Genomic DNA, 27,244 nt, shown 5'->3' with positions numbered 1-27,244 from the left:
TGTTCTTAGAGTCCTTTTCCAAGCCAAGAGTTCAGCTCAGAGAGAACCAATAATTAAATCTAGACGCTCAGGCAATTAATAAAGAGAGGAAACACGCAGCCTGAAATTCATTTTCTGCTCCCCAAGTGCACATTTTTTTCAGATATTCCTTCTTGAAATATATTATCGTTCATTGGAGAAATAAGATTGGGCTTCGGAGTCCAAACCTTCCCCACTATCCTGGTGCGGGTCAGGTGATGTCACTGGGATTCAGCCAAAACCTGAGCTCATATCCAATTATAACTTCTTGATCCAGAGAGGAACTGCTTCAAAGCAAGAGTTGAAATAGCATTTCCTCAGGAAAAGGTAATTGCATTAGCTTCAGCTTGGGGATCTGCAAGCATATGTTCCATGGGAAGAGGAAAGGCCTTTCTTTTGAGGTCTTTATTCCTGTGTTAAGAGCTTTTTGACAATGACGACTAGTGAATAGGGGAGATCCAATACCTTCCATCATTTCACTGAAGAACAAGCATTTCTATATCAACTTGGCTCCATAGATGATTTGGTAATAGGATTCTTAAAATCAAACTTTTCTCCACCGAACTTAATGATTGGCCTTCTTGTTTCTCTCACATTTAGCTGCATTATGTGCACAGTTTTATTTCTGTCGTTCAGATTCTCAGCAAATATTCAAAAGAAATGTCTTCTTGCTTGTCTGAATATCCAGTCATGTACAATAACCCTCAATTCTTTTTGTCACTTTATGCTACACAATAAAAAAAAAACAAGATTGAAGTCATGGGTCTCTTTCCTCATATTTATAAAAGCTAGAACATCATGTATTCATTACCAAGCTGGCCAAAAGTGAAGGCACTCTTGATATGAGTTGCCATATGGATAGAGCCAAACCTGTTTTCATTAGAATTTTAACTCTAATTTTCTGAAAACTTAGTGAAGAATAGTTTCCCATGAGAGAAACTCAATCCTGTAAGGTAGTGAATGTTAGACTGTTAGGATATTAGCAGTTAGACTGTTAGATAAAAAGCAGCAATCCAGGTTAAATGATAAATATTCCTATTCAGCTTTTAAAGAAGAGATTAACAATGAAATACAGCAATAATTTGTTGTTCTTATTTTATTTGATGATAAGGTGGGTTTTCCTGCTTTCCCAGATCTAAAGCAGAATATTATCTGATTTCTTTAATAATTTCCTGAATTTCCACCACATTGAAACTGTTTCATCCATTTTTCATCTATGAAAAATACTGATTTTTGCAGACCAAACACCAGTACTGAAAAAAAATATGGAACTTGAAAGTCTTGCTGTACACTTACAATTTAAGTGTATTTATTCATAGGCACTTTTAGTCAAAAGTTCATTTTTTGCAATAAGCACAAACAAAAAGCACATGTTTCAATCATTTTACCCAAATAACTTTTCCATATGCATGCTGTAGTTATTTGGATCCAGGAAGTGCTCAAAAAGCTTGCCCGTTTACGTTTATGGCACAATTTCCTGTATTTTACTTCTTGTGTGCGTATATTTATTTATAAGTGCATTTAAGCAGTTTAAAATATTTTTAGTACTTTGGCCAGCATTAAACTTTCAAACCACTTTTCAAGCATTACACATGAGATTTTTTCCAGCTTTCCAGTTGACTACTTTAATGTGTCAGCTACCATAAAAGTAGTAGCTTTAATCAAGGAGAGAAGCAACCTGGAATGAAGGAGTAAGAGTGAAAACAATTAACCAGTGGAACGGCTTGTCTCCAGAAGTTGTGAGTGATTCATCACTGGAGGTTTTTAAGAAGAGACTGGACAGACACTTGTCTGAACTGATATAGGGTCTCCTGCTTGAGCAGAAGACCTTCAATGTCCCACCCAGCTTGTATTCTGATTGATTGATTGATTGATTGATTGATTGATTGATTGATTGATTGAAGCTGTTGGACAGGTCTGGACTGTCCTAGATTCAGAATCCCTAGTCAGCCATGAGGAGGTACCTTACATCATCTCAGGATGATTGTGGAGGGGAAAGTATGGAGACCCCTATGTTGGCTGATTGATTGTAAAGGTAACAGTTTAACATGTTAATTGATAAAATACATGATTGTTGTGAAAAGGGGAAGATTTTAGGGTGGGAATTATTAGGGAAGGGGCTGACCGAATGCCTTAAGGCTGTAGTGATATGGCCAGATGGTACCTTGTATATTATTCAGCTTACCCCCATCAAATAATCGAAAGGAAGCCTAAGATGATTAGGAATTGGACAAAAAGCTGAAAAGTTAGAGTTTACTTTTACTGTTTTAAAATAAGGACAATTAAATCAGCTATAAACAATTTTGTAAAATAGATCTATTTTGAATTAGCAAAGTATCTGCTGTTTATTCTGAGAAAAAGAGTATAGCAATGAATTAAAGAAATCTGCAACAAAAGTACATTCCATGAAAACAAAGTTTACTTTTCTGCCACCTAAAAATAGGACCTCTAATATTTAGATTTTGGGAAAGATTTCCCCATAGCAGGAAGCAATTGCGTATTAATTCCTGGCCCTCTGAAATTTAAGTTAATTATTTCTTTATAAACACACACACACATACACACACAGTGTCAAACCATCAATATGCACATCCAAAACCAAAAGAACACCTGAAGAGTTATTTGATTAACGTGTTGCCCATGTACATATTACCTTTACTGCTATTTTCTCATTATGTGTATATCTGGGTGTGAACAGAATTCATACCTAATACTAGTCTAATTTGCTAGATTTGTAGCTTGTCCTTGTTTGTGAAAAATGATTATCTTTGCCACATGTGATGAGTTTTATGAATTAGATGTAAAATCTCCATTCTTAGAGCATATGATTATGGAATGTTTTTAAAAATACTCAACTGAAGTCAGAATGGTGTATGATCATAATGTTTTATTCCCAGGGAAGGGTAAGGTTGGGGAGAAGGTTTAATTGTTATATGGGCTCCAAGCACTTTCTACTAATTTCAAAAAAGGAGTCGGTAATTTTTTTGATAAACGTTATATTTGTTCATATTTTGTTCCAGCTTATTTCAGCAATTATTTATTTATAACTGAAAATTCACATTCGGTGTACATTTTCATAAGCACATTTAAAATAGAAATGGATAATTTATCAGATATGCTTATTCTCATTTTCTCCAGTCTCATTTTCTCCCAATAAAAATAATATTTTCACACTCATTTTAGCAAGCTTCAGCCTACAAACTAGTTACTTCCTAATCCTTTCACACCTATAATCAATAAAATGTCTGCCTCCCTAATTTACTGCTTATCTAAACACATTTATGCGTATCAAAATATATTTTTCTACTTATATGATGTGAATATTTCTTATTAACATATTGATAATTCACGAATTAACATAACTGGTAAAACCATATAGATAATATGCTAAACACAAAAGCATTCCGTACCCAAAAGAAGACTTCAAAACATAAACTGCAAAAGGCTCTCTTCAAAGAGATCATCTGCAAAGTTTATATTATAGGTTTCCTTACTTGTAAAGTATATCAGGGACGCAGTGGCTCCATGGCTAAGATGCTGAGCTTGTTGATCAAAAAAGTCGGCAGTTTGGTGGTTTGAATCCCTAGCGCCGTGTAACAGAGCTCAGCTTCTGCCAACCTAGCAGTTCAAAATCATGTAAAAATGCAAGTAGAAAAATAGGGACCACTTTGGTGGGAAGGTAACAGTATTCCGTGCGCCTTCAGCATTCATAGTCATGCCGGCCACATGACCATGGAGACTTCTTTGGACAGCGCTGGCTCTTTGGGTTTGTAGTGGAGATGAGCACCGCCCCCTAGAGCCGGAAACGACTAGCACGTTTGTGCAAAGGGAATCTTTACCTTTTTTAAGTATATCAGTGCTAGCAATTTTCTATTTGAAGGCATGGTTTTTTAATCAAGATGGTTAGATCTGTGCAACTTGGGAATAATACTTTAGATAGTTCAGTGATCCTCTGCTTTTGTTATTATTTTTATAATAATTTATTATTATCTCATTATTAAACATGAAACTTAGTCAACTAAACATTTAAAAATGTATCAGAAATACTATTATTATTATTAGTAATTATTGTTGTTGTTGTTATTGTTAGTATCATTAGTATCATTATATTAGTATTCTCTGCTTTAAGAACAAAGAATGTTCTTCCTGTATCAACTCAGAAAGCTCAGGTTGCCCAAGGATCTGCTGATACAGTTCTACAGAGGAAATATTGAGTCTGTCATTTGTATCTCACAAACAGGTCTGGTTAGGCAGAACAACCAAACAGGACAGATAGTTAGGACTGGAAAAAAAACCCAAACAATTGCAGCCAGTCTGCCTTCCATTGAGAATCTGTATAACTGCACTAACCAGAAAGAGGATTGAGAAAATATCTATAAACTCCTCACATCCTCGACATAATCTATTTCATCATCTCCCCTTAGTATGTCACTATAGGTCATTGCATGCCAAAATAATTAGTCTCAAAGACAGACATCACTCTGCTAAACACATAATTCCCACAGCACTGTCTTATTTCTTACCTTTTCTCATCTTCTCATCTTTCCTACTATGTTTTCCTGCTGGTTTCTTATGATTTACCAATTGTTATTTGTAACTTATGATTAATGATTATAACTATGATTTGTGATCTATGACCTATTTGCTGTTTGTCTGTCTGTCTATCATCTGTCTATCTATCTATCTATCTATCTATCTATCTATCTATCTATCTATCTATCTATCTATCTAATTACACTGTGACCTTATGCACCGGAGACAAATTCCTTGTGCATCCAATCGTATTTGGACAATAAAGAATTCTATTCTGTTCTGCTTCTGTTCTGTTCTACTCTATTGCATAAATATGCTACAGCAAACCAGAGCTTCAGCTTATAATCAGTATGCTTAAGTTCCAATATCTGCAAGCAGGAAATGAAAGGAAATAGATGTAAGAACACATTTGCTGAGTTAATACTTCCAGGGTGAATTGTGGCTAATTGAAGAGACGTCTCTGTGAATGACTGGAGAGGTCAACTTCTGTGAAGAATGAAAGACCGATAAATTAGTCGGTCCTTCAAATCTATCAAGAAAAAAAAAAAACAGAACAGGAGATCACCCACGAGTGCATTGAATGGCAGCTCCTCATGAAATAGCATAAAACAATATAAAATATGCCTCAGCAGTATCAGAGACAAACTCATTTTCCCATCACATTTGGAAATCTTCATTTTAACCACTTCATGGATAATAGAGACTTTCAAAGCAGCAAGCTTAAATTGAAGCCCAAAGTGCTTTACCTTCTTCTTTGGATTAAAAAAAAAATTAAACAGACTTGAGAATTTAAAATAATATACAATTGGCAAAACACACACAGAGAGAGAGAGAGAGAGAAAGAGAGAGGAGAGGGAGGGAGGGAGGGAGGATTTAGATTCGAGAAAGTTTAAATGGCCCTTGAGACCAGACAGATTTGGAATACCAGTTATTTTTGCTGTAAGATTTGAAAAGCAAGTATATAATTAAATAATATATACTCAGAAACAACTGAAATGGAACTAAACCCATATCGGGAACTGAGACTTGAAGTTAATAAATGGACACTAGAGGGAACTGAAGGACCAGGCAGAAAGAGTTAAAATAGCTAAGGCACCTATACATTTTTCTTATCTTAAAGAGTTTTTTGAAAGCTGGATTGAGATATTAATAACTAATACCTCAGATAGCACACCAATTTCAATGGATAAATGTTTTAGAAGATGAGAAAAACGCTAAAAAACTTTTACCTGACATAGACATTATAGAACAGCAACATGGAGATTACCAACGATCAAAAAGACAAATCTAGAAATGGATCTATAGATGGAAGAGCTGCAACCCAAAATTCTGGATGATGCCTCTTCATGGGAAGAAAAGGATGTGGACATGGTACAGATGTGAGAAGAAATCCTGGACACTGCCTCTTTGTGGGACTCTTTGATCAGGGTAAACCGTTCGATATTGCCAAATCAGGACTGAAAAGACACAACTCCCAATTCTGTATGGATTTTATATATTTATTTAATTTCATTTGAAATATTTATATAGCCGCCCGTCTTCTAACCAACTCTGGGTGGCTCCCAATCAAAAGTTAAAATAACATTAAAAATATTAAAACTACAAAGCCAAACAGATTAAAACATTATATCCAACAAAGACCTGGCACCAAATCAGCCTATGGGGAAAAGAGGTTTCTTTTGTAAATTTAAAAGAAGGTGAAAAATTACTATGTTAGCTTATGCTCATATGATGAAGGTTGGAAGCCACTTCTTTATTATTGTTTGTGTTGCAATAATATTTTTTTGTTTTTCTAACTTTTTTTCTGCACCTTCTGAACTTTTCTTCTATTTTTCTTTTTTTAATTCTAGTTTAGTTTCTATTAGTTCTTCTATGTTTACTAAAAACTTCAATAAAACTATTTTTTAAAAAGAAAAGACATGTTATTTAGTGGTGACATCCATGCCTCCTGATTATCCTAGAAGCTGTTTTGTCTTACTTTAGTCTTGCTTGAAACGGATCCAATTAGAAAGACAGAGAAAACTAATTGCCAATTTATTTTATTTCTTCTTTTGGTCATGGCATCATGTCCTAGCAACACCAACTTATATGCGCTTTACTCACAATGTTGCCTTCATCTCACACCCAATCCAGCTCATCTCTAAGCCTAGCTCTAACCTTAACTAAATAAAATAAGCAACATGTTTTTGCTTTTTTGACATTTTGCTGATGTAGACAGTGTTTGAGTAAATAGCTTTAGTACAAGTCAGCTCCAAGTCTATTACTTCCCTACCAATCTTAAGGGCTAGATGAGATTGGCTCATATCCATGTAGCAACAAATGCATTAGCAATGAGAAGGGACCAAGAGATACTTAAGGAACATTATCTTTTTTAAAAAAGTGTTTATTTGTTTTAACAGAGGAAAACCCATTTGTCATCAAAAGCAACATCCGCTATAGGGAAACTTTGAGCAGAAAAATGTAATTGAAATTTATATGTTGCCTTTCACATTTGGCTTTAACTACATTTTTCCTGTGGTTTCCTTTCTTTGCCATGTATCAACTTATTTTTAGCTTTGACCAATCCTTTTATTCTACAAAAAAATGTTTGCAGAATAACCTGAACTTCAAACCAACCAACCACGTATCATCTTATTGTACGCCTAGCCCCGACCTATGTAATTAGTTCAGTTTCTGATTCGGCGTTGTATGAATTAACCCACAACATTGGGTTAATTGCATAATAGGGGTTAAAAAGTTCATGGAGACATAGCCAGCATTTTTTTTAACCCGCAGACACTACATTGAGCATCCACAGCAATTGTGATGAAAGCTACTTGGTAATGTCACAACATAACATTTGTACTTGCCTCTTATATATTTGTATTTGAGGTCAGTAGTTATTTGCCCACAAAACACCACAGAGTCTTCACCAAAATGAGCTTAATGGAAGTCTTTCATTGCCTATACCAGGGGTGTGAAACTCGATTTCATTGAGGGCCACATTAGGCAAATAGTTCAACTGATTAATTGTTCTGTCAGGCAATTTCTCCTTAGTTCTAGGTTAGTTCTTCCCTTTATTAATTTCCACCCATTGCTGCTTGTCCTGCCCTCAGGTGCTTTGGAGAATAGCTTGGCTCCTTCTTCTTTGTGGCAGCCCCTCAGATATTGGTATCATGCCATCCCTCATCCTTCTTTTCATTAAACTAGACATACCGAATTCCTGCAACTGTTCTTTGTATGTTTTAGCTTCCAGTTACCCTCCGCACTCTAGAAGAGTCCCAACATATTTTTTATATTGTGGCAACCAAAACTGGATGCAGTATTCTCAGACATTTTGATTGTTCTACTATGGATAAATTTAAATTATCCTGATTGTGTTCTTTAACTGTTGGACTCTAACCAGAGCACTCAAAGTTATTTGCACTGAGTCAGATAGCAGAAAAAACAATAGAGGGGAAAGTTATAGGTATGATAATAACATATTGCTGGTATAGGTTCCTGGAAATGGGAACCCTTCTTGATGTAATTGTCTTTTGTCTGGATATTGTTACATCTCAGTCAGATGAAATGAGGGGGCCTTGCACAAAGTTATATTAAAGTTCATAATGGCTATTCTTTTTTAAAAAAAAAATAGAAAGCATAACAGACATTTTGCTGTCAAATTGTGTGTATTTGTGTGTGTGTGTAAGAGAGAAAGACTGCTGCAGGCTCTGCTATTTGGCAACCTGCTAAATATTGTTACATTTCTTCCTTCATATTTTTTTTTCATGTAGTAATTCCCGCTGATTTTAATACACTGGACAACAATTGGCTTGTAAATTGTGTACATGTAGATTCCAGTTTAATTAGCTGCAGATGCTGGGAACTCGGAAGAGGAAAATCTTTGCTCAGTTTTGTCGCTATTTGCAAGCATCAGCCAATTTTATGAAAAGGAATTTATCTGTGTGGTTTTAGGATTAGAACTTTTTGATCAGTTCATGCTAGTAATGACTAGAAATATGTGCAGGAGTGCTAGTCTTCCGATGCCCAGAATGTACATACCTGCCTGTTTAGGTAACCAAATGTTAGATTTTGTTAAAGAAAATCAATTTCTAAAATCAGTAAGCTAGAATAAAAAGGAGTAATTACTACAGCCATTCTATTTGCAGAATTGCTGTTCTTTCATATTGTCACAACAAATAACTTCAGCACCCCAAAGCAAAGTTTACTAATGTACACATACACGCGCACGCACACACAAATACACACACGCACGCCAAATGTGTTCCTAGAATTAATGTGACCATGGCTCAATTGTAGCTTCTGTTTTTAATATAGCCTCAATCTTAGAACATATGAAATGCAGATGAAAAAAAAGTGCCCCTGAACAGATGCATACTCCCTTTTCCTCAACTCTGATTATTAAAAAAAAGGAAGAATGGTTTCCAGATAGACTTACATAGCAATACCTAAAAAAAAAAAAGGCGGGGGGAGAAAAATGAGAAACCGGATTGTTCCCTTTAAGATGGGCATTTTCATCCTTCCCCATGGGTTCAGGCTTGGCCCCTGATCAACTCTAAGTGGAAGAAAAAAAAATTTCCCAACTATTCACAAACGCTGGTTTCCATCTTACTACTGAGGTTGTGTCAACCTTTGAAAGACCTGTAACCTTTCCACGTGTGAGGCTCCCTTCTGTTTTTTGCAAAAGTGTATTTCCAGATTCACCAGACAACCCAATCCCTATCTACTTCGATATTTACCTGAGCTCATGGAAGACTTTTTCTCCTAAGTACCAGATCTCAACCTTATTCTCTCCTAGGTTTCTATAAAATTAGATCTGCTTGCTATATAATATTGCTCCGTGTGCATGTATGAATGAATCAGACTTGACCACATAAACACTTCTCTTCAAAACAGTTGTTTATCTTATATTCTGCCTCAAGACTGTTCCATATACATCTTTCAGTAGACTTGGCTACTGTAAAATATGTTTTAAAAAGTTATCCCCGCAATTCGGTAACGGATTAGGATCTAAATAGCAATTAAACTTTGGAACTGTGTTCAGGTATGCTAATACATATTGAGAAAAACTATAAATCTCTTTATCTACCACATGGCTTCTCTCTGCCAATCTTTTCTTTAAAAAAAAAAAATCTTCAGTCCTGCTAGCAAACTGAACTGATACAGGCCAATTTTCCTGTCAAATTACCTTTAGCTGCAAATATAATACCATTAAACCCAAATCTCAGGAAATTAGATCACAAAGGAAATAAAAACCCAGCAGCAGGCATAGAACTGGTGATTTACATAGAAGAAAGATCTGGAAGGGAGAAGGGTGGATAGGTGAGGGAATTTCCCCAAAGAAAGCAGTGGAATATCACTTCAGGACTGTTGCCAATCAAGTCACCACAGCACATCACAATAATCAAGCCACCACAGCACAATAATCAAGCTCAATTGGTAGTAAATTTATTTATTTCCCATCTTTCTTATTTTGGTAAATAACTCAAGATGGATAACATATCTACTGTAGTACTCAGGGGTCGGCTTCAAAAATTTTAGCAAAGGGTTTTCTGTCCAGTTGCTGAGAGGATGTCGCCACGGTGGGCGTGGCCTAGTCAGCCTCCTGCACCATAGTGGGGGGCGTTTTTGCCCTCCCTGGGCTCTGGAGGCTTTCCTCAAGCCTCCGGGAGGGCAAAAACGGCCTCCCTGGGCTCCGGAGGCTCTCTGGAAGCCGGAAGCGGGCCCGTTTCTGGCCTTCCCAAACTTCCGGGAGGCCTATTTTTCGCCCTCTCTGAGCCTCCATGCACACCCTGCACTTACCTGCATCCAAAATGGGCCACGTGGGGAGTCCTGGGAGGGGTGGGTGGGGCTAGCCAGGGGTAAAATTTGGGGGTTCTCCGAACTGCACAGAATCTTAAGTAGGGACTCTCCCAAACCCCTGCGAACCCCCAGCAGCCCATCCCTGGTAGTACTCCTCCGTCCTTCTATTTCCCCCACAGCAACTTTGTGAGGTGAGTTGTGCTGAGAAAGAGTGACTGGCCCAAAGTCACCTAGCCGGATTTCATGGCTAAGGAAGAACTAGAACTCATGGTCTCCTGGTTTTTAGCCTGGTGCCTTACCCAGAAGATCAAACCAGCTCTATTACTATAAAGCAGCTTTGAAAATCTCTTTTATATTTATCATCATCAATAAACAAATGTATCACATTTTAAAATAAAAAATAAAGAAGGAAACTTCCAGTTAGAGTACTTTCATCCTCAATCATGCCCGGTGTAAAATGGCAAGACCTACATTCTTGATATCCTGTCACAAAATTAGATAGGTTGAAGTGGGTTCACCAAATCCATCCCTCGCCTCTTTCCCTGCAGAAAGCCAAAGTGTACAGCAGGAGGACTTTGGCAATTTTAAGACTTGTGGACTTCAACTCCCAGGATTCCCCAACCAGTGTGCCACTGTTGGTCACTCTGATTGTCAAGGATAGATGGCTTTACAACCTTTGCCTCAGTCCTTCCTCTAGGAAGGGAAGTTGTGTCAAAAAAATTTAAGATGGCCATAATAGCACATAGCAATAGCAATAGTGCTTAGACTTATATACCGCTTCACGGTGCTTTACAGCCCTGTCTAAGCGGTTTTGCAGAGTCAGCATATTGCCCTCCAAATCAATCTGGGTCCTCATTTTACCAGCCTCGGAAGGATGGAAGGCTGAGTCAACCTGGAGCCGGTGACAATTAAACTCCTAGCAGTGAGTTAGCCTGCAATGCTGCATTTTAACCACTGCGCCACCACAGCTCTTGCATCGTGGTGGCGCATAACCATGTGATTGAAGCCTCATCCTTTGATACGTGGGTTGTATTCCATTAAAAAAAAGGGTGGTGCTTCTACCATTACAGTGGCTGCCATATTGACTTTTTTGACCTCTTCCTAAAGGGAAAGCCACACCTGTCTGGGAAATTGGTTGCACTGTCCATTGGCTCTCTAGAATCTGCCAGCCTGGTAAGAAGTAAGATCATCTGTTTGAATTTTGAGCTAACCTCCGCTTCCCAGCCCTTAAAAGCGCACACACGCGTGCATCCACACATGCAGGCGGGGCAATCCTTTTCAACCCCAAACAAAGTGACCTTGTGTATGCTTTTGGGGCAAGTTTCCAGCGGCTGGTTGAGCCAATCTGCCACAGTTTGGCCAATGCCAGATGATTGCAAAAAAAAAGAGGAAGGGAGCACAGAAGCTCATTAACAGAGGGACTGATTTTTTAACCACCCCTACTGGAAGATCTCCTGCTTCTATGGACTTGTGTCATACAGACGTTCTAATTTGACCTGGATGAAGTCTCCTTCTGAGTGGAATAATGGGAGGGAGGGAGGGAGGGAGGGGAGAAGGGGGAGACAGAGAGAGGAAGGGAAGGGGGAGAAAGAGAGGGAGAAAGAGGGAGGGAGGGAGAGGGGAAGGGAAGGGAGAGAGAGGGGGAAGGGAAGAGGGAGGAGAGAGAGGACTGGAAGGAGAAAGGGGAAGGGGAGAGGGAAGGGAAGGGAGAAGGACGGGGAGAGGAGGAAGGGAGGGAGAGAGAGAGTGGGAAGGGGAGAGGGAGGGAGAGGAAGGGAAGGAAGGAGAGAAGGGAGAGGGAGGGAGAGAGGAAGGGAAGGGAGGAGAGGGGGAAGGGGAGAGGGAGGGAGAGAGAAGGGAAGGGGAGAGGGAAGGGAGAGAGAAAGGGAAGGGAGGAGGGGGGGAAGGGAAGGGGAGATGGAGGGAGAGAGAGGAAGGGAGGGGAGGGAGAAAGAAAAAGGAGGAAGGAAGAAGGAAGCAATAGCTCCCCCGCAACTTTTACATCCTCTCAGCTCTCGCTGGGCGAAATAAACGATCGGATCCGGCCGGGTTTCTCAGCCGAGTTCGCTCCTCTCCTCTAACCACCCCACTTACTCCCTCCCTCACTCCCCCAGCCCAGCCCGGTCCTTTTCTTCCTCCGCCCTCCTCCCGTTTATCCTTCGCCGGGACCCCCTTTTCCCCCCTTTTGTTATCCGGCATGTCTGATTAGCCGAGGCCCTGATTGGCTGGCTGCCTGTTCGGAAAATAGATTCCGTGCGGATCGGCTCCCCCCGCCCCCGCCCCGCACCCTCCCAAAACCACCTCCCGCTCGCCCAGTTCCAGGCAGGAAGCGTTTGAGCGAGCGGGGCTGACGGGGAAGCCGATCGGCCGCAGCGGCTGAAGCGTTTAAAGAGCTCCCCGCTTGGCCCGTCGCAAAGCAGCGCGGGGCGCGGAGTCGTCGGCCGGCCGGCGGCGGCGATCGCCTTCCTTTGCCCAGCGCTCCTGCCCCGACTTGAGCTCCAAGCATGGACTATTGCCGCCGGGCGACCGCCAGCGCTCTTCTCCTGGCTTCCTTGCTTCTGGTAAAAGAAAGGCGCTTTGCTCCAAACCCTCTGGCACCTTTGCTTAGATAAGAAGGACTTCCAACGCGGAGTATTGGGAAAGGCTGCGGGGGAGGCGGGGGGGGGGGTAGTGCTACCTTTGGACGCGCTTTCTTGGAAAGTCGTCCCGAGGTTCCGTTGAGAGGTATTATTATTATTATTATTATTATTATTATTATTATTATTATTATTATTATTATTATTTGTTTATTAAATAATAATAATAATAACAATAATACTAATAATACTAATAAATACTAGGCGCCGGTCGGTGGACTCCCCTTGGGCGTTACTGGCAGGCTTTGGCGGACGCGCGTTGCGGAGAGCGGCTTCTGGAGTGGAGTTTCTGAGGGAGAAAGTTTCTCCGAGAACGAGGCGCCTTTTAGACTTAGATGTAACTTTAGTGTCACTTTTAAACGGCATCCATGACAATGACCTGTTGGTGGTTGACCCGGGGAAGAGATATGGGGCTTTCGTTTTCATTCTTCTTTTCCCTCTGGTCCAACTATTTCTCTCACACTGCCTTAAGGAACGAAAGGAGGGTTTGGTTTGGTTTGGTTTTCCCCTTCCGCAGCGCCGTTAAGGAAAGTTCCTGCGAGATGGTCGGTACCCGCTGTTGGATTCGTGCCCACTTTGGGATTCGCGCGAAATGCAAACTTTTCGCTGCGAGTTCGCTCTGGATCTTAAGGGTGCGCTACTTTAGCAGAAGAGAGAAATGTGGGCTCCAGCAGCTTGGCTTTCTTCTCAGGGTATCCCCCCCCCCGCCCGCCGCCCCTTGGAAATGAATGGGAAGAATCTGGTGAGGAACCAATTGGCTATCTATCTCCAACCTTATTTCCGACTCAGCCACCCCCAAGATGTGTTTTAAGATCATTCCCCATGCCAACGAATGGGGTTCGTTTGTTGTGGGGAGGTAGTGGCGAAACCATATATTTCAGTGGGGGGGGGAACACTTGTAATTAGAATTTCATAATAGCTGAGAGGAAGGGAAAGAAACTACTTGGCAAGAGGCTTTTTGGAGCAAATCCCAAAGGGGAAAAAAAATCATGTGCAAATGCGAACTGAGCAAACCGTTGCATTGTAAGCTTCATGGGGTTGTTTCGTAGCTATGGAGGGATCGTCCTTTCTCAGTGATGGCACTGTCATATATCATTTCAGTGGGCTGCAGTCATTTGGATTCTTAAATTCACTTGGCTGGAACTTCTCTTGAATTGAACCTGTAGAATTGGGCTATTCAGAAATCCTCTTCCCTAACCTGCTGCTTTTTAAATGTGCTGAACTGCAGGTCCCATCATTCACAACCAGTGTGGTCAATATTAGCTCTAAATAAGGAAAAAATTCTGTTTAACGTACAAGATCTGGAGGGCGGCTGGTTATGGAAGGCTCTTCTAATTTCAGCCAATGTTCAGTACTGTAATTAGCTTCAGCACTGTCTCCATTACTGGCCCTGCACTTGGATACTGGAGAACATTTAAGGTACATAGAATGAGTCTTTAGTACAAGGACTCCAGCAGGCCGTTTTCTTGCTGTGAAGAGTATTTTCATTCCTGCAACCTCAGCAGTAATTGGGTTATGTATAACAAGCACCTCTGTTGATTTTATTTTATTTTATTTTATTTCATTTTATTTTATTATTTATTTTGTGAAGCGATTATAAGATTACAGGTATAAGTATAGACATAGTTATGAGTACATGAAATGGATACATATAAGAAAAATAAAAAGAAACAATAGGACAGGGACGGTAGGCACGTTGGCGCGCTTATGCATGCCCCTACAGATCTCTTAGGAAAGGAGTGAGGTCAATAGTAGAAAGTCTTAGGATAAAGTTTTTGGGGTTTGGGGAAGAAACCACAGAGTCAGGTACAGTATTCCAGACATTGACCACTCTGTTGCTGAAGTCGTATTTCCTGCAATCAAGTTTGGTGCGATTAACCTTGAGTTTGTATCTATTGTGCGCTCTTGTATTGTTATGGTAGAAGCTGAAGTATTCATTGACAGGTAGGACATTGCAATGTATGATTTTATATACTATACTTAGATCAGACCAAAGGCGGTGTAGTTCTAGGTTTTCTAGGTCTAGAATTTCAAGTCTGGTAGCATAAGGTATTCTGCAATGAGTAGAGGAGTGGAGAACTCTTCTTGTGAAACATTTATGGACTCTCTCAACTGTATTAATATCAGATATTAATGCATAATGCGGGTTCCAGACTGATGAGCTGTATTCGAGTATTGGTCTAGCAAATGTTTTATATGCTCTAGTTAGTAGTGTGATATTACCAGAGAAAAAGCTATGTAGGATTAAGTTAACAACTCTTAATGCCTTTTTGGCTATGTAGTTACACTGGTGTCCTTCCAACTCAATTATTCTGTTAAGGAGACAACCAACCTAGAACTAAGGATAAGTTTCCTGACAGTTAGAACAATTAATCAGTTGAACAACTTGCCTCAGAAGTACTGGAGGTTTTTAAGAAGAGCTTGGACAACCATTTGTCTGAAATGGTATAAGGTTTCCTCCTTGAGCTAGGGGTTGGATTAGAAGACCTCCAAGGTGCCTTCCAACTCCGTTATTCTGTTCAATATATGTAGTATTGTATATCCTTGAATGGTTACATATCTTATATTTATTGCTCACAAGTTGTGTATGGTTTCCAGAAATCCTTGGAGGTTTTTTACGTCACACCCCTCTCCCCAATTCATCCCAGCAACATGGAGATGAATTCGCCTTTATTTTTCTTCATGAGAAGATGCTGTATTCATAGAAGAGAATATTTGTAGCTCAGGACTGAACTGGGAGACCCTTGATGCTTTCTGAACTTGGTTGTTTTCTTGCAGATGTGTCATTTTCAAGCTAGGTAACATCATGAGGAGCACTGATGATGTTACTTAGTTTGGTAATGAAATGTCTGCAAGAAAATCGCCAAGCACCCCATAGATATTCTATTATTTTTGGAATATGCTTGAATTTTCCAATTTTAACCCAGCAAGAGCACAAGTTTTAAAGTATAATATGGGTGAATGAATGAAAGGTATTAAAAGTACACATAACTTGTAGTCTAGCAGATGAACTGCTGGCAGACTATGGGAGATTGTAGAGAGATGAGCTGCTGTCCAGAAAAGATTTAGCATTTCTTAATTGCATCTCAAAAATTGACATCTAGCCCAGTTCTTGCTTTATATTAGTTGGAAGGGTGCCCTGTTCTGTTTTTTAAAAAAAAAAAACTCTGAGGATAAACTGGAGTAACTGGTGTGATTTAACTATCTTCAAAACATGTCTTGGTAGTCTTCTCTACTGTTCATCAAAATAAAAGCATTCATCTTTATTGCCAAATGTTATGCACTACATGTTAATGGTATCATAATTAATACCAAGTAGTGAAGTAGATTTAACTCTTTAAAAAAAGTATTTGAACTCTAAAGCAGGAATTTTCACATTTTTTCAGGGCGTGGAATCTATTAATTAAAAAAAAAGAACATATCCCCAGAATCTCTTATCAAGGAGAAAAGTACTTAACAATAAAAACTGGCTGAATTCTAATGAATTTTGTTAGCTATTAGGAATGCAGTTTGAAAAATACCCCTTTAAAGATTTTGCATGTTTGTTTGATGTGAAAGATTATAAATGAGGGCAAAATTAAGACATTAATTGATTAGTGGTTATTTTGTATGTATGTGCCAAATTATTCTTTCTTCTTCTTATTGTAAATCAGGTACTGTATGTGTTAAGAAATATGAAGTGAAAACCTCTAGTTGAGTAGAAAACATATTACACAGATCTGTAGATCTCTAGCTTTCCCTTTTAAAATAATCTCAAAGTATTAAGTTACATACAAAAAGTGAAGGCATTTTATTTCTCTTTTGATCAATGTATAGCTGTGCCTTCAAAGGTTGCTTTTGTTGTAAAGGTGTGGTTTTGCAGGAAGCAAAGATAAGCTACTTATGTGCAAAGAAATGAGTGAAGTCACCCAGAAAGTGACTTTCACCTGCGCCTTATCATCCTAAGATATCCTTCTCTAATGTAGTGCCCTCCAGAAGTATGGTTTCAACTGCTATAACTTCTAGCCTATTATTGACGCTTGGCATGACAGTCGTTGGAAAAACTCTTTTAACATGGTACATCAAATGGAAATGGGAAAAATAGAATTGAGCACTATTTTATTCTCCCATAGTGCACCTGAGATAACATTGCTCTGAATTAGTGGGCGACATTAAAAATGGAAAGATGAAGCCATGCTCAAAAATTGGGGCCCGGTTCCCGGCCTCCAGAACCTACCAGAGAAGACAATGCTCTTGAATCAGTCTCTCTTCATTTACTGCCAGATCTGATTCATCCCTGACAATTTATCTTGCGGAAATACCTGCCATTGAGTTTGCTTAGAATGAAATGTGGGGCAGGATTTACAATCAACTCTTCCTGCAAGAATCAGGAAAGTGTTATAACTTCTTTTGAATCCCTGCTACTGTACTAAAACTGCTGAGTGGGTGAGTCAGCCTACACCCTGCAGAGAGGAACAAGCTTTGGATGGGCAGGTAATATGGCTGGCTTCCCAGGATGGACTTAGGGTGTGTCCTAGAGGAAAGGACTTCAATTTTTCCTTTCTCTGTTCCTGCTCACACGCTGCAACTTAGGTGCTACAATTGGGAGCCTGGGAAAATGTTCCAGTGAGTGAGTTCACGGGGTCTGAAGGTCAAAGAATTGAATTATTCTAGCAATCTATGGAAAACTACTATCTCTGGGCAGCATGGGTTTTTTTGTCCTGCAGCATAGAAACTAGGAACTTATGACCCTGCAGACGTTGCTAAAATCAATCCCATTCGGCCACATAGGCTACAGCTGCTGGGATCATAGTTCATCCGTTTCTGAATGCTTAGTTTCCTATTCTGGGATATATATGTAGCAGAGAGTGGGGGGCAATAGAGCCTTTCCATCTCAACATTGCTTATCAATCTTTTTTATAGCCTTTAGAAGTAAAACACAAATCCATTAAGACAGGGTCAAGTATGTACGAAGCTATTAAACTCATTGTTTGACTTGACCCCATCACTGTCTCCCAGCCTAAGCTGCTTATATACACTGTCATGAGCTCCTTGAAGAAAAGATAGGATGAAGAGAACATTCAATGAACAGACATTTCAGAGCCTTTTTTTTTGCAGAAGCTCTGATTCATTGTAGATAATCATGCCAACGCTACAGTTCTCCAAAATTTCCACAGTTCTTATCATACATATTTTTAGATGTACAGAGAGATAATTATTTCAGTTGGGATCTCTATATTTCATTTATAGATGTGCCCTGGGACCACTCAGTTTGCAAAAGAGAACTATATTTTAAATGGTGAGATGCTAAAATCATTTCATACGCATGCAGTAAGCCTACTTTTCCCACAAAGGATTCACTCAAGGAGTTGCAACCCATCACGGTTTCTTCCATCAGAAGGAAGGAGTATGTTGTATGTGTTCATTATACATGGGGGTCATAAGCTGAGGACTAACCTATAGTGACACTTCTAATGTGCCTCCTGACCATCTAAATGTGCACCTTTCTGTCATTATATGCCAGGGGTGTCAAACTCAAGGTGCTTAGATCTGGCCTGTGGGGCCAGCCTGGAAACAGCAAAGGACTGGCCCATGGTGCCTCTGCAAGTGAAAACAGAGCTCAGGGGAGCATGCACAGCCCCCCCCCCCGATGCGCCCTCTTTTCAGCCTGGACAGCCTCCTGCGTCCCTCTGCCAGTGAAAACAGAGCTCAAGAAATGTTTCCCCTTTTGCATTTGAGCATGCAAGAAGGATCAGGAAAGAAGGAAGGGAAAGAAGGAAGACAAAAAAAAGAAGGAAAGATGGGAAGAGAGCAAGGGAGGAAAAATAAGGGAAGAGGGGAAGGAAGAAGAAAGGAGAAGGAAGAGGGAAGGAAGAAGAAAAGGAAGGAAGGAAGGAGATTATAATGAGAGTGAGGGAGGGAAGGTCTCAGGGAAATCCTGCCTTAGCACTTGGCCACCACATGTGCCCCCGTCACGAGTCCTGTGTCACACCTTCCATGGCCACATCCACCATGGTCACGCCCCCGGCCCTCCGAGGTCAAACACAACCTCGATGCGGCCCTCAATAAAATCAAGTTTGACACCTCTATGATATGCAATCTATTCCTCATGAACTGGCCTATGGATCGCCCATGTTTCCAACTCTTAGGATGCCTCTCTACAGTATATCGCTGTTTTCCATCCTCAATTTCTCCATAGCAGTTTGAAAGTGACCATGTGATCATCTTCACACCCGAGAAAAGGCAGGGAACTCTATGAAGTAATTCTCTCCCCACTGCAAAAATTATTATTCAGTCAATGCCCTGCCCCGTGATAGATGGGAAGTTGTGGAAATCTCAGAAAAGCTCTCATCGTTCTCCAGCCAGAAAGAGAATAAAAATATATTGCTGGGCTTCCAAGGAATATTTGGCTATTTCCCATCCATTCAAAACTGGATTGTTGCATATAAATTCCCATTAAATGCAGTGATTGGGATGCGACACTGAAGATTAGCAGCCAGGTGTGCTTTCCAGCACCTCACAATTTTGGATGAACTGGCCAAACATACAGCTGCAACTAGGTTGTAGGCAAAAGTTCAACTTTCCTTATTTATAAAAGCAAGGGAAATCTAGAGAGACAGTTTTTAAACTAACTAGCAACTGACTCTGAGGATTGAGATCTTGTTTGCTGATAAAGGCTGCCTATAAAATGGAAAAATAAAGAATTTTAGAAAGAATTATGAAGCTGAACAGAAAGTAATTAGAGGGATAGAGGTTTTAGGTTGGCTGTGAAATCTGCCATATCTCCAAGTTCAGGCAGTGGGAGATTGGAGAAAGCAAGAGTCCCACAAATGAGAAGGCATCCCGCCCTCAAATGCTATCGGACTCATGTCTCTCATGCTTAAAAAGAAAAAATTGTGAGCCAGAAGTAAGCTGGCCCCGTGGCAGAACATGGAGGTCCTTCAGAGTGTCATAGTGTTTCAAGCATTACTTGTTAGTGTGACATCAGTAGTATCAGGGAAGTGTCAACTCTATTTATAAACATTAGATACCCTGCATTCTAAAAGAAATGTGTTCTAGGTGTTGGTTCAGAATATTGAAAGATTTGCTAAGTTATTTGCAAGTACTTATTCTTTACTAAGTAAAGAGCAGGTAGAATGAAAAAGTCCTGCCATGTTGCTAAATTCCAATTAAAAAGTAGGTGTGGGCTTTAGCTGTTCCCCACCAGGCCCATCACACTAGTGGTGGTATTCTACCAGTTCCGCTCGGTTCAGCCAAACCAGTAGCAAGGAAAGCTACTGGTTTGACAGAACCGGTAGTAAAAAAAATTGCTACCGGTTCAGCTGAATCGGTATTTCTGACTACCAGCTGCGTGACGATCAGCTGTGCCGCCTGATTTAGATTAGCTAGAAAGTAGGAAATCATCAGATTTCTTGCTTTCTAGATAATCTAGATTGCGCGGCACAGCTGATTCCCCCACCTTCGCTTCAAAATACTTCTTTTTTTAGTTTCTGTCTTTTGACCTCCCAGTCACATGACTGTATAGCCACACCCACCCAGTCACATGACCCCATAGCCGTGCCCACCCAGTCACATGACTGCATAGCTGCACCCACCAAGCCACGCCCATAGAACCAGTAGTAAAAAAAATTGAATCCCACCACTGTGTCACACACTTCTGAATCAGAGCAAGTCTGACATCTGTCATAATCCGTCATTCACTGACTTGTTTCCTTTGTAAGATTGGTTGGGAGCTAAAGATTAAGAACAGACTTTAATCATAAACCAAATCATAATCCCAGAGCCAGTTTGGTGAAGGGTTCAAGTTGCTGGTTTTAGAAACCAGGAGACTGTAAGTTTGAGTCCCACATTAGGCACAAAAACTGGCTGGATGACTTTGGACCAGTTAGTCTCCTTTAGCCCAGCCCACATAAAGTCATCCTTGTGGGAAAAATAGGAGGATGTATGTTTGCCACTTTGAGTTACTTCTATAGTAACAAAGGCGGAATTTATTTTTTATTTTTTAAAAAGTCATTATTACTTGGCTTTGCAAAGGTCAACCAAGATCACAAGAATGTTATTTCTATCCCTCTACCGTGTGGACAGGATATAACTTACAAGAGACAGGCTAACAAGTGTAAACAAGGGGTTTGGGCAACCGGATTCTGTAGACACCCAAGTCTTTAATGCGGAAGCCGCACATCTAGCCATCAATGGCTGATTTTGGAGAAAGCTAAGCAAATTCAAACTAGATGGGAAACCACTAGGAATGAAAGCTTAGACTGGAAGGTGGAAAGAATAGTCCTGGAAGAACACCCACTCTGCTGGGATGACCATGTAGGAGCTCCCATCAGGAGCTGAGTTAGTCTCAAAGAAGCCTTCCATAGACCTTCAGTAGACTATGGCAGATTCAGTCTGAATTACTGGAGAACTACAATAGTGCTGATCCACAGCCAAGACATTAGAAGCAAGGGGACCATGAGAAGCAGCAGCTCTGAGTCTTTGCCAAGGTCAGTTGCCCCTTTACTGGTTTTTACTAAGGCACAAGATTGGAGCGGAGAAGGAAACAGGCGGTTCAACATGCACAATGGGAACAGAAAGTATTTCTGGGGTTCTTTGAGTTTAGCTACTTGGGAAGTGAATTATCAGTCTCCTTTTTGTGAACATGAACAAACTCTCCATTTGGAAACACGTTGACATTGTTCATTATATTATAATGTACATAGCATACACATTAACTATACTGTAAAAAAATAAAATCTTACCTTGGAACACTGAAATAATGAAAGGTTAGTAAGTTAAACGAGCTGTACAATGACTTGTTACGTTTCAATTAATAGGTTGTTTCCTCAAGGATAACTAGAAAAGGTATTCATAGATCCTTTGTGGAATTAAGAAAAAAAATTTAATGTGTGTATGATGCCACTCATCCCTGAAGCTCATTGTTAGACTTTAGACTGATCATATTTTATCAGGTCCAATATGAGTGGCATTATTCTCCTAACTTGCCGTAATTTAAGGAATAATCAGCGTAGAGACTGAGCTGAATTGGAACTGTAATTAGGAAAGAAGCGGCTTTATCCCTCCACCACGGCACAGACACACAGAGCTACATGTATGTTTTTCAAATACCAAGTGTGTGGATCCTGATCTAGATTGGGATTGCAGAAGAAGAAGATCTCTTCCTTCATCGCTTTCCAATTGCCATCGTGACCATTTTATAAAGAAAAAAAATGTAGACAACGTACCCAAAGACAAACCACATTGATAAATCCTGCTCCTCCAAAGAGGAAATAGGCTTTTCTTGAATTTGTGGATCCAGCCTTCTTATGGGCAGGAATAAACTTTAGCCAATTCCCCCCAAATGGCTTCCTCAGTTGTGCATAAATATTTCTGTGCCCGAAAGCGGAACTGTCCTCTCCATGTAAAACCACACTAAGGTCCAAATAGAACGGGATTCTCCCATTAATAAAAACATCAAGCAATCACAGCTGGTGGTTTCAGCATCATTGATCCAGATTTCAAAAGACTTCTGGAAACATGCAGTTGAGATACCTGCCCCTTTCTCAGAAATTGTCAACCTTACAAGATAGACCTGACTAAGATACCAATGTCAGGTAGCGAGTTCTATTGTAACAGCTATTGGTTTATTTGTTAAGCGTTTTGTTTTCTGATCTTCATTGCTTTTATAAGTAGGCGAACATATAAAATATTCCTTCCTCCTCCTATAATTGAAATCTGCCATCGGGTCTCCTTTTAGCTTTCTTTTATTTGGGCTAAACGAACCCAGTTCTTTTAATCATTTTTACACATTTCGTTTCCAAGTCCTTCACCGTCTTCATCGTTCTTCTCTCTGCATGTTTCCCTTCAAGATTTTCCCCCAACCCTCAATGTATATGGGAAACTAGTTGACTACAATAACACCTCCCATTCACATTATCGAGGGCTGTCCTTTCTCCCCCCCCGCCCCCATTATAGCTGTCAAGAGTAACCATTTGCACGATTAGCTTGTAGACTGAACCTTAAATTCTTTGTTTTGCAGCTGTATGTAGGAAAGTGTATTCTGTCATTCTTCTTTTGTGCAAGTATGTCTGTCAAGCTAAAGCTACCCATCTGTTTCTACGTTTAAAGCTGTGCGAGGGAAAGGATTTTCCAATGCTGACTCCAAAAATGCATTTTTTTCCCCCCATGGCTACTCATTTTGCGTATGCAACTGGCATTTGCACATGCCGGCTGAGTTAGTGTACATTGTTCGAGTCTCTTTTTCCACATAGCTCAATCATTTCACGTAGGCACCACATTTCTCAGAATCTAATGTCGAATTCTGACTCCAAAATCAGAACAGAAGATCAGAGTTAAAATGCCAGCAGTCAAGAGTCCCCTCCCCTTGGAAATTTGGATAGCACTGACATTTTGATGCAGGCATTTGGGAAAATGGCTAAGATGGATTTTTCTTCTGTGGAGGTTTTGATATCTAAGATGCCATTGCATTGTGTATGCCAAAGTAAATTGGTTCTGTGTGTTGTGGTTTATTTTAAAATTTTATTTATATATTAATTTTCCTCAATGCCTGGTGACTACCTGCAACAATATCTGCAGTTTTCTTGATAAGATGGTTGGAAGTGGTTTTCAGGATAGATACGGTAGCTCTAACGAAGCCTATTAATTTTGCAAACCATTCTGCCTCTAATTTTATTGTTTTCTTTTACCAAACAAATATGCATGTTTTGTCTTGTTTTGATTTTTCGTCATATGGTTATTATTTATCACAGAAAAATACTGAAAACAAAAGCAATTTGTTTCCTGGCTGCATGTTAAGTATTTCAATATCTATTTCTGCCCTTTTTTTCCATAAGAGAAAGCAATCTTCCTAAATGTTTTGGTTCATAAAAAGGTGAAGGTAAAGGTTTTCCGTATCTAGTCATATCTGGGGCGGTGCTCATCTCCATTTCTTAGATGAGGGAGCCAGAATTTTCCGAAGACATGTGGTCATGTCTGTGGTCATGTGGCCAACGTGACTATATGCCAAGGTGCATGGACTGTTGTTACCTTCCCACTGAAGTGGTACCTATTTATCTACTCACATTTGCATGCTTTCGAACTGCTAGGTGGGCAGGAGCTGTGTGCTATCCCAGCCAGTCTATGGGAATGGGATAGTTACTTAGGAATTATGAGCTGTCCCCTTAAGGGAATGCATCATGGTAAATGTAGTTAAAGGTATTCTGGGAAATGTAGTTCATGTCACGTGGCTACATCTGTAATCCTGATTGGTCACTAAATTGACCCTCGATGGGTTGGGGGAGTTTTCCTCACTTTTGCCTGAACTCCCTAACTCATGGCAGTTGCTTTCTATCGCTACGAGATGGGTTAAGAGATAACCATCTTTTACTACAAGGCAGATATGCAAAGGATTGGTTATTAAAGAAGAACTTCGTCACAAGTGTGAGTTATGAGGATACCCGATGAGCCAATAAATGTACTTTGTTATGGACGTCTTGTTGAGTTTATCTATCTGCATCTGCCCAGCTTAAAAATCCACTACTGTGCAGAATACAGAAAAAGCTGGGAAAGCCATTTGGTTGGTTTCACATTTATACTATGGTATAATATGATTTGTTTGGTTTTGGCATAGCATACTACTGTATGCTCCAAACCATTATGCTTGAGGGGTTAGTATATTGTGAGGACCCTGCTATCATGACTTATTCAACAAGTCATGATTACAACAGTTTGTAAAGCCAACACTGAATTCAGTGAGACTTTCTGTTCAGGAAATAAAGATGCAGTCTTAGATAGAATTCAGTGTCTTGGCATTTGGATTTCTTTCCTATTGCCAAGATAAAGTTATCTTGACCTCATGTGAATATAATGGCTCTCTTAATTTTGAAGGTTTTTACATCTAGGATCCACAGTATTCTCTTAATTATAACTCTGAAGTTATCTTGCTAGATATCAGTAGCTCTATGCCACGAATAACATCTATCAGTCCAGTGCTGCAACTTTATAGTGCTGCACTTGCCATCTGATTGTTATGTGATCATCTAGTGTAGCATTCTCAAAAGAGAAATGGACTTAGAAAAAGGTCTGAATCTTATTGCTATTCAGCATCAGTAGCAAATTCCTTTTATTTATTATTCATGTATTAGTAAACTTCTATGCCACTCATCTTGCCAAGGAGTCATATGAAGCCTTTTCACAAGCTATGGACTGAATGTATGTTGTAATGTGGATGTTGTTTTGAGCATGCTGTTGTATGGTTTTTATTTTGGTAATCCTGTAAACAAATAAGCTTGCAGCTTCTCTAATCATTGCTTTCCTTTTTCTCTTTGATGTTCAATTTCAATGTCCCTAAATATACCTAGAAACATTCTTAATTGATGCTCATTAAATCTTGTTATAAACTGTTAAGCTCAATTCCAGGTGCAAATTGTGGAAGTCATAAAACTGTCATATCTATTGCCTGCAATGCACTACTATTTAGCTCTTTGTTTCCTTTGAAAAGGAACAATGACCTTGCCTTAGCTGCATTTCCCAATTTAGAGTCATGGAGAAAGGTGTATTGTTTCTGGCTGTTCATTTAGGAGTCTGATGAATTTGAATTTGCTAACTAAAATGACCCCCAGGTGTTACAACTTGATGCATTTTATGCTTTCATATTAATAGTCTTTAAACTGAGCTGGGGGGGAACAAATTTGTAGGGAATAGGTGAGAAATTTGAGCATATTATGGTAGTGCATATATTTTTATTTCAGTGATAATATAAATACTATTTTAATTACTAGAAGAAGCTAATAATAGGCAGTTGCAGCCAATAGAAAAAGTTGCTGGGATATATGAGTTTAATTGCAGGGGAAGCTGAGATTGGGATATATATTACTGACTTGTCCATATGTGGGGATGTCTTTGGAGGGGGGAGTATATTCATGTACAGATGCATAATAGTCCACATTTCCTCTTTATTAATTCCACACAAGACATTTATGTTATGCCTATGGAATGCAAGCTGAGCGGCTTGATATATTTACTAAATAAAAGAAATGCAACCGTGTCCTTTTATATAATCAAAATTTTCAAACATTATAGTTAATAATGTTACAAAAACTCAATAGTAGGAACACTGCTGTTCAGAGCCTTTCTTTTCTAAAACAGATATGTCTCAAAAGTTCTAAAAAAAATCCACACCTAACTTTCTTCATTTCCCAGACGAAGGTTTTTAGTAAGACTCTAGAGACTGGTAATGGAATCTCCTGCATTGCCCTAACCTTTGTCCACTGGAGGAAAAAAAAAGCCTAATTTGTTGTTTTCCATGTAAATGGAATACTGTATATTATTCACCATATTAGCATGATTTTTAAGCAAGTAGCTTTGTGATATGCCCTCTTTTGCTAAATCTAGCTATATGGAATAGTATTAAAAGTGTCAAGAAAAGATTAAGACCTGTGGTGGTGCAGTGGTTAGAGTGCAGTACTGCAGGATACTTCTGCTGACTGCTGGCTGCCTGCAATTTAGCAGTTTGAATCTCAGCAGGCTCAAGGTGGGTAAAATGAGGACCCCGATTGTTGGGGGCAATATGCTCACTCTGTAAACTGCTTAGAGAGGGCTGTAAAGTAGTCTAAGTGCTTTTGCTATTAAGTGTATATGAGGAAACTAAAGTACGATATAAGAGGATAGATTTCAAGCAATTTGGAAAAGCTATTGTCACAGTTGTATTGCTTGAACAGGGAAAGAGTTCTAAGGAGTGACAACATTGAATTAAATGAAATATAGTATCCATAGTTTCCCATTCTTGTCTTTTCATGAATATTGAATATCAAAATACCCAAATCAAAATCAAATAAAATCAAAAATTGGAGAGCAGAACTAGAGTAGTTTGACTCATTTCAAGATTATCTTACCATTGCTATCTTATTAATAAGAAATTATGAGTGTGAGAGATATTTTGGTCATGTGATTAAGGTGCTGGACCAGCAATGGGAAGATTTGAATTCTAGCTTTTCCTTAAGCAGAAAAGCCATCTGGATAGTTTTGAGCCAGTCACATTCTCTCAGCCTTAGGAAGAAGCAGTTGCAAGCCACTTCTGAAAATCTGCCAAGAAAACTACATCTGATCGATTAAGTTGCCTGGAATTAAAACTGAATTAAAGACACTCAAAAATAAAATAACTAATATATGTGCATGTTTGTGATGGGGTAAGCAGCAAAACAAATCATGAATTGCTGAGTTATCAATAATAAATCCTTATTTTGAGCTGTTTAGTAGTTCCATATTCAATTCTAGCTTGCTTTTTGATGTTAAGCATGTTCTTCAATAAGCAG

General features: G+C 39.5%; 1 protein-coding gene across 4 annotated transcripts in view; it reads left to right on the top strand.

Annotated features, from left to right (window-relative positions):
- ADAMTSL1 (ADAMTS like 1) overlaps positions 1 to 27,244 on the top strand; it is a 507,559-nt gene that overhangs the window by 240,813 nt on the left and 239,502 nt on the right. Inside the window, exon 1 of one of the 4 annotated variants that reach the window (XM_087926580.1) lies at positions 12,676 to 12,896. The exons of the other annotated variants lie outside the window; for them this stretch is intronic. Coding sequence (XP_087782706.1) covers positions 12,840 to 12,896 — 57 coding nt within the window. The 5' untranslated portion in view covers positions 12,676 to 12,839. Of the gene's footprint in view, positions 1 to 12,675; positions 12,897 to 27,244 lie in introns of those variants that run through there. 4 annotated transcript variants of the gene reach the window in all.

The sequence above is a fragment of the Pseudonaja textilis genome, chromosome 2 (assembly GCF_049901715.1).
Source record: "Pseudonaja textilis isolate UNSWEBS1 chromosome 2, rPseTex1.2, whole genome shotgun sequence".
In the NCBI taxonomy this organism is placed as follows: domain Eukaryota; kingdom Metazoa; phylum Chordata; class Lepidosauria; order Squamata; family Elapidae; genus Pseudonaja; species Pseudonaja textilis.
The sequence above is the reverse complement of the archived record's forward strand: the minus strand, read 5'-3'. Positions and strand labels throughout refer to the sequence as shown.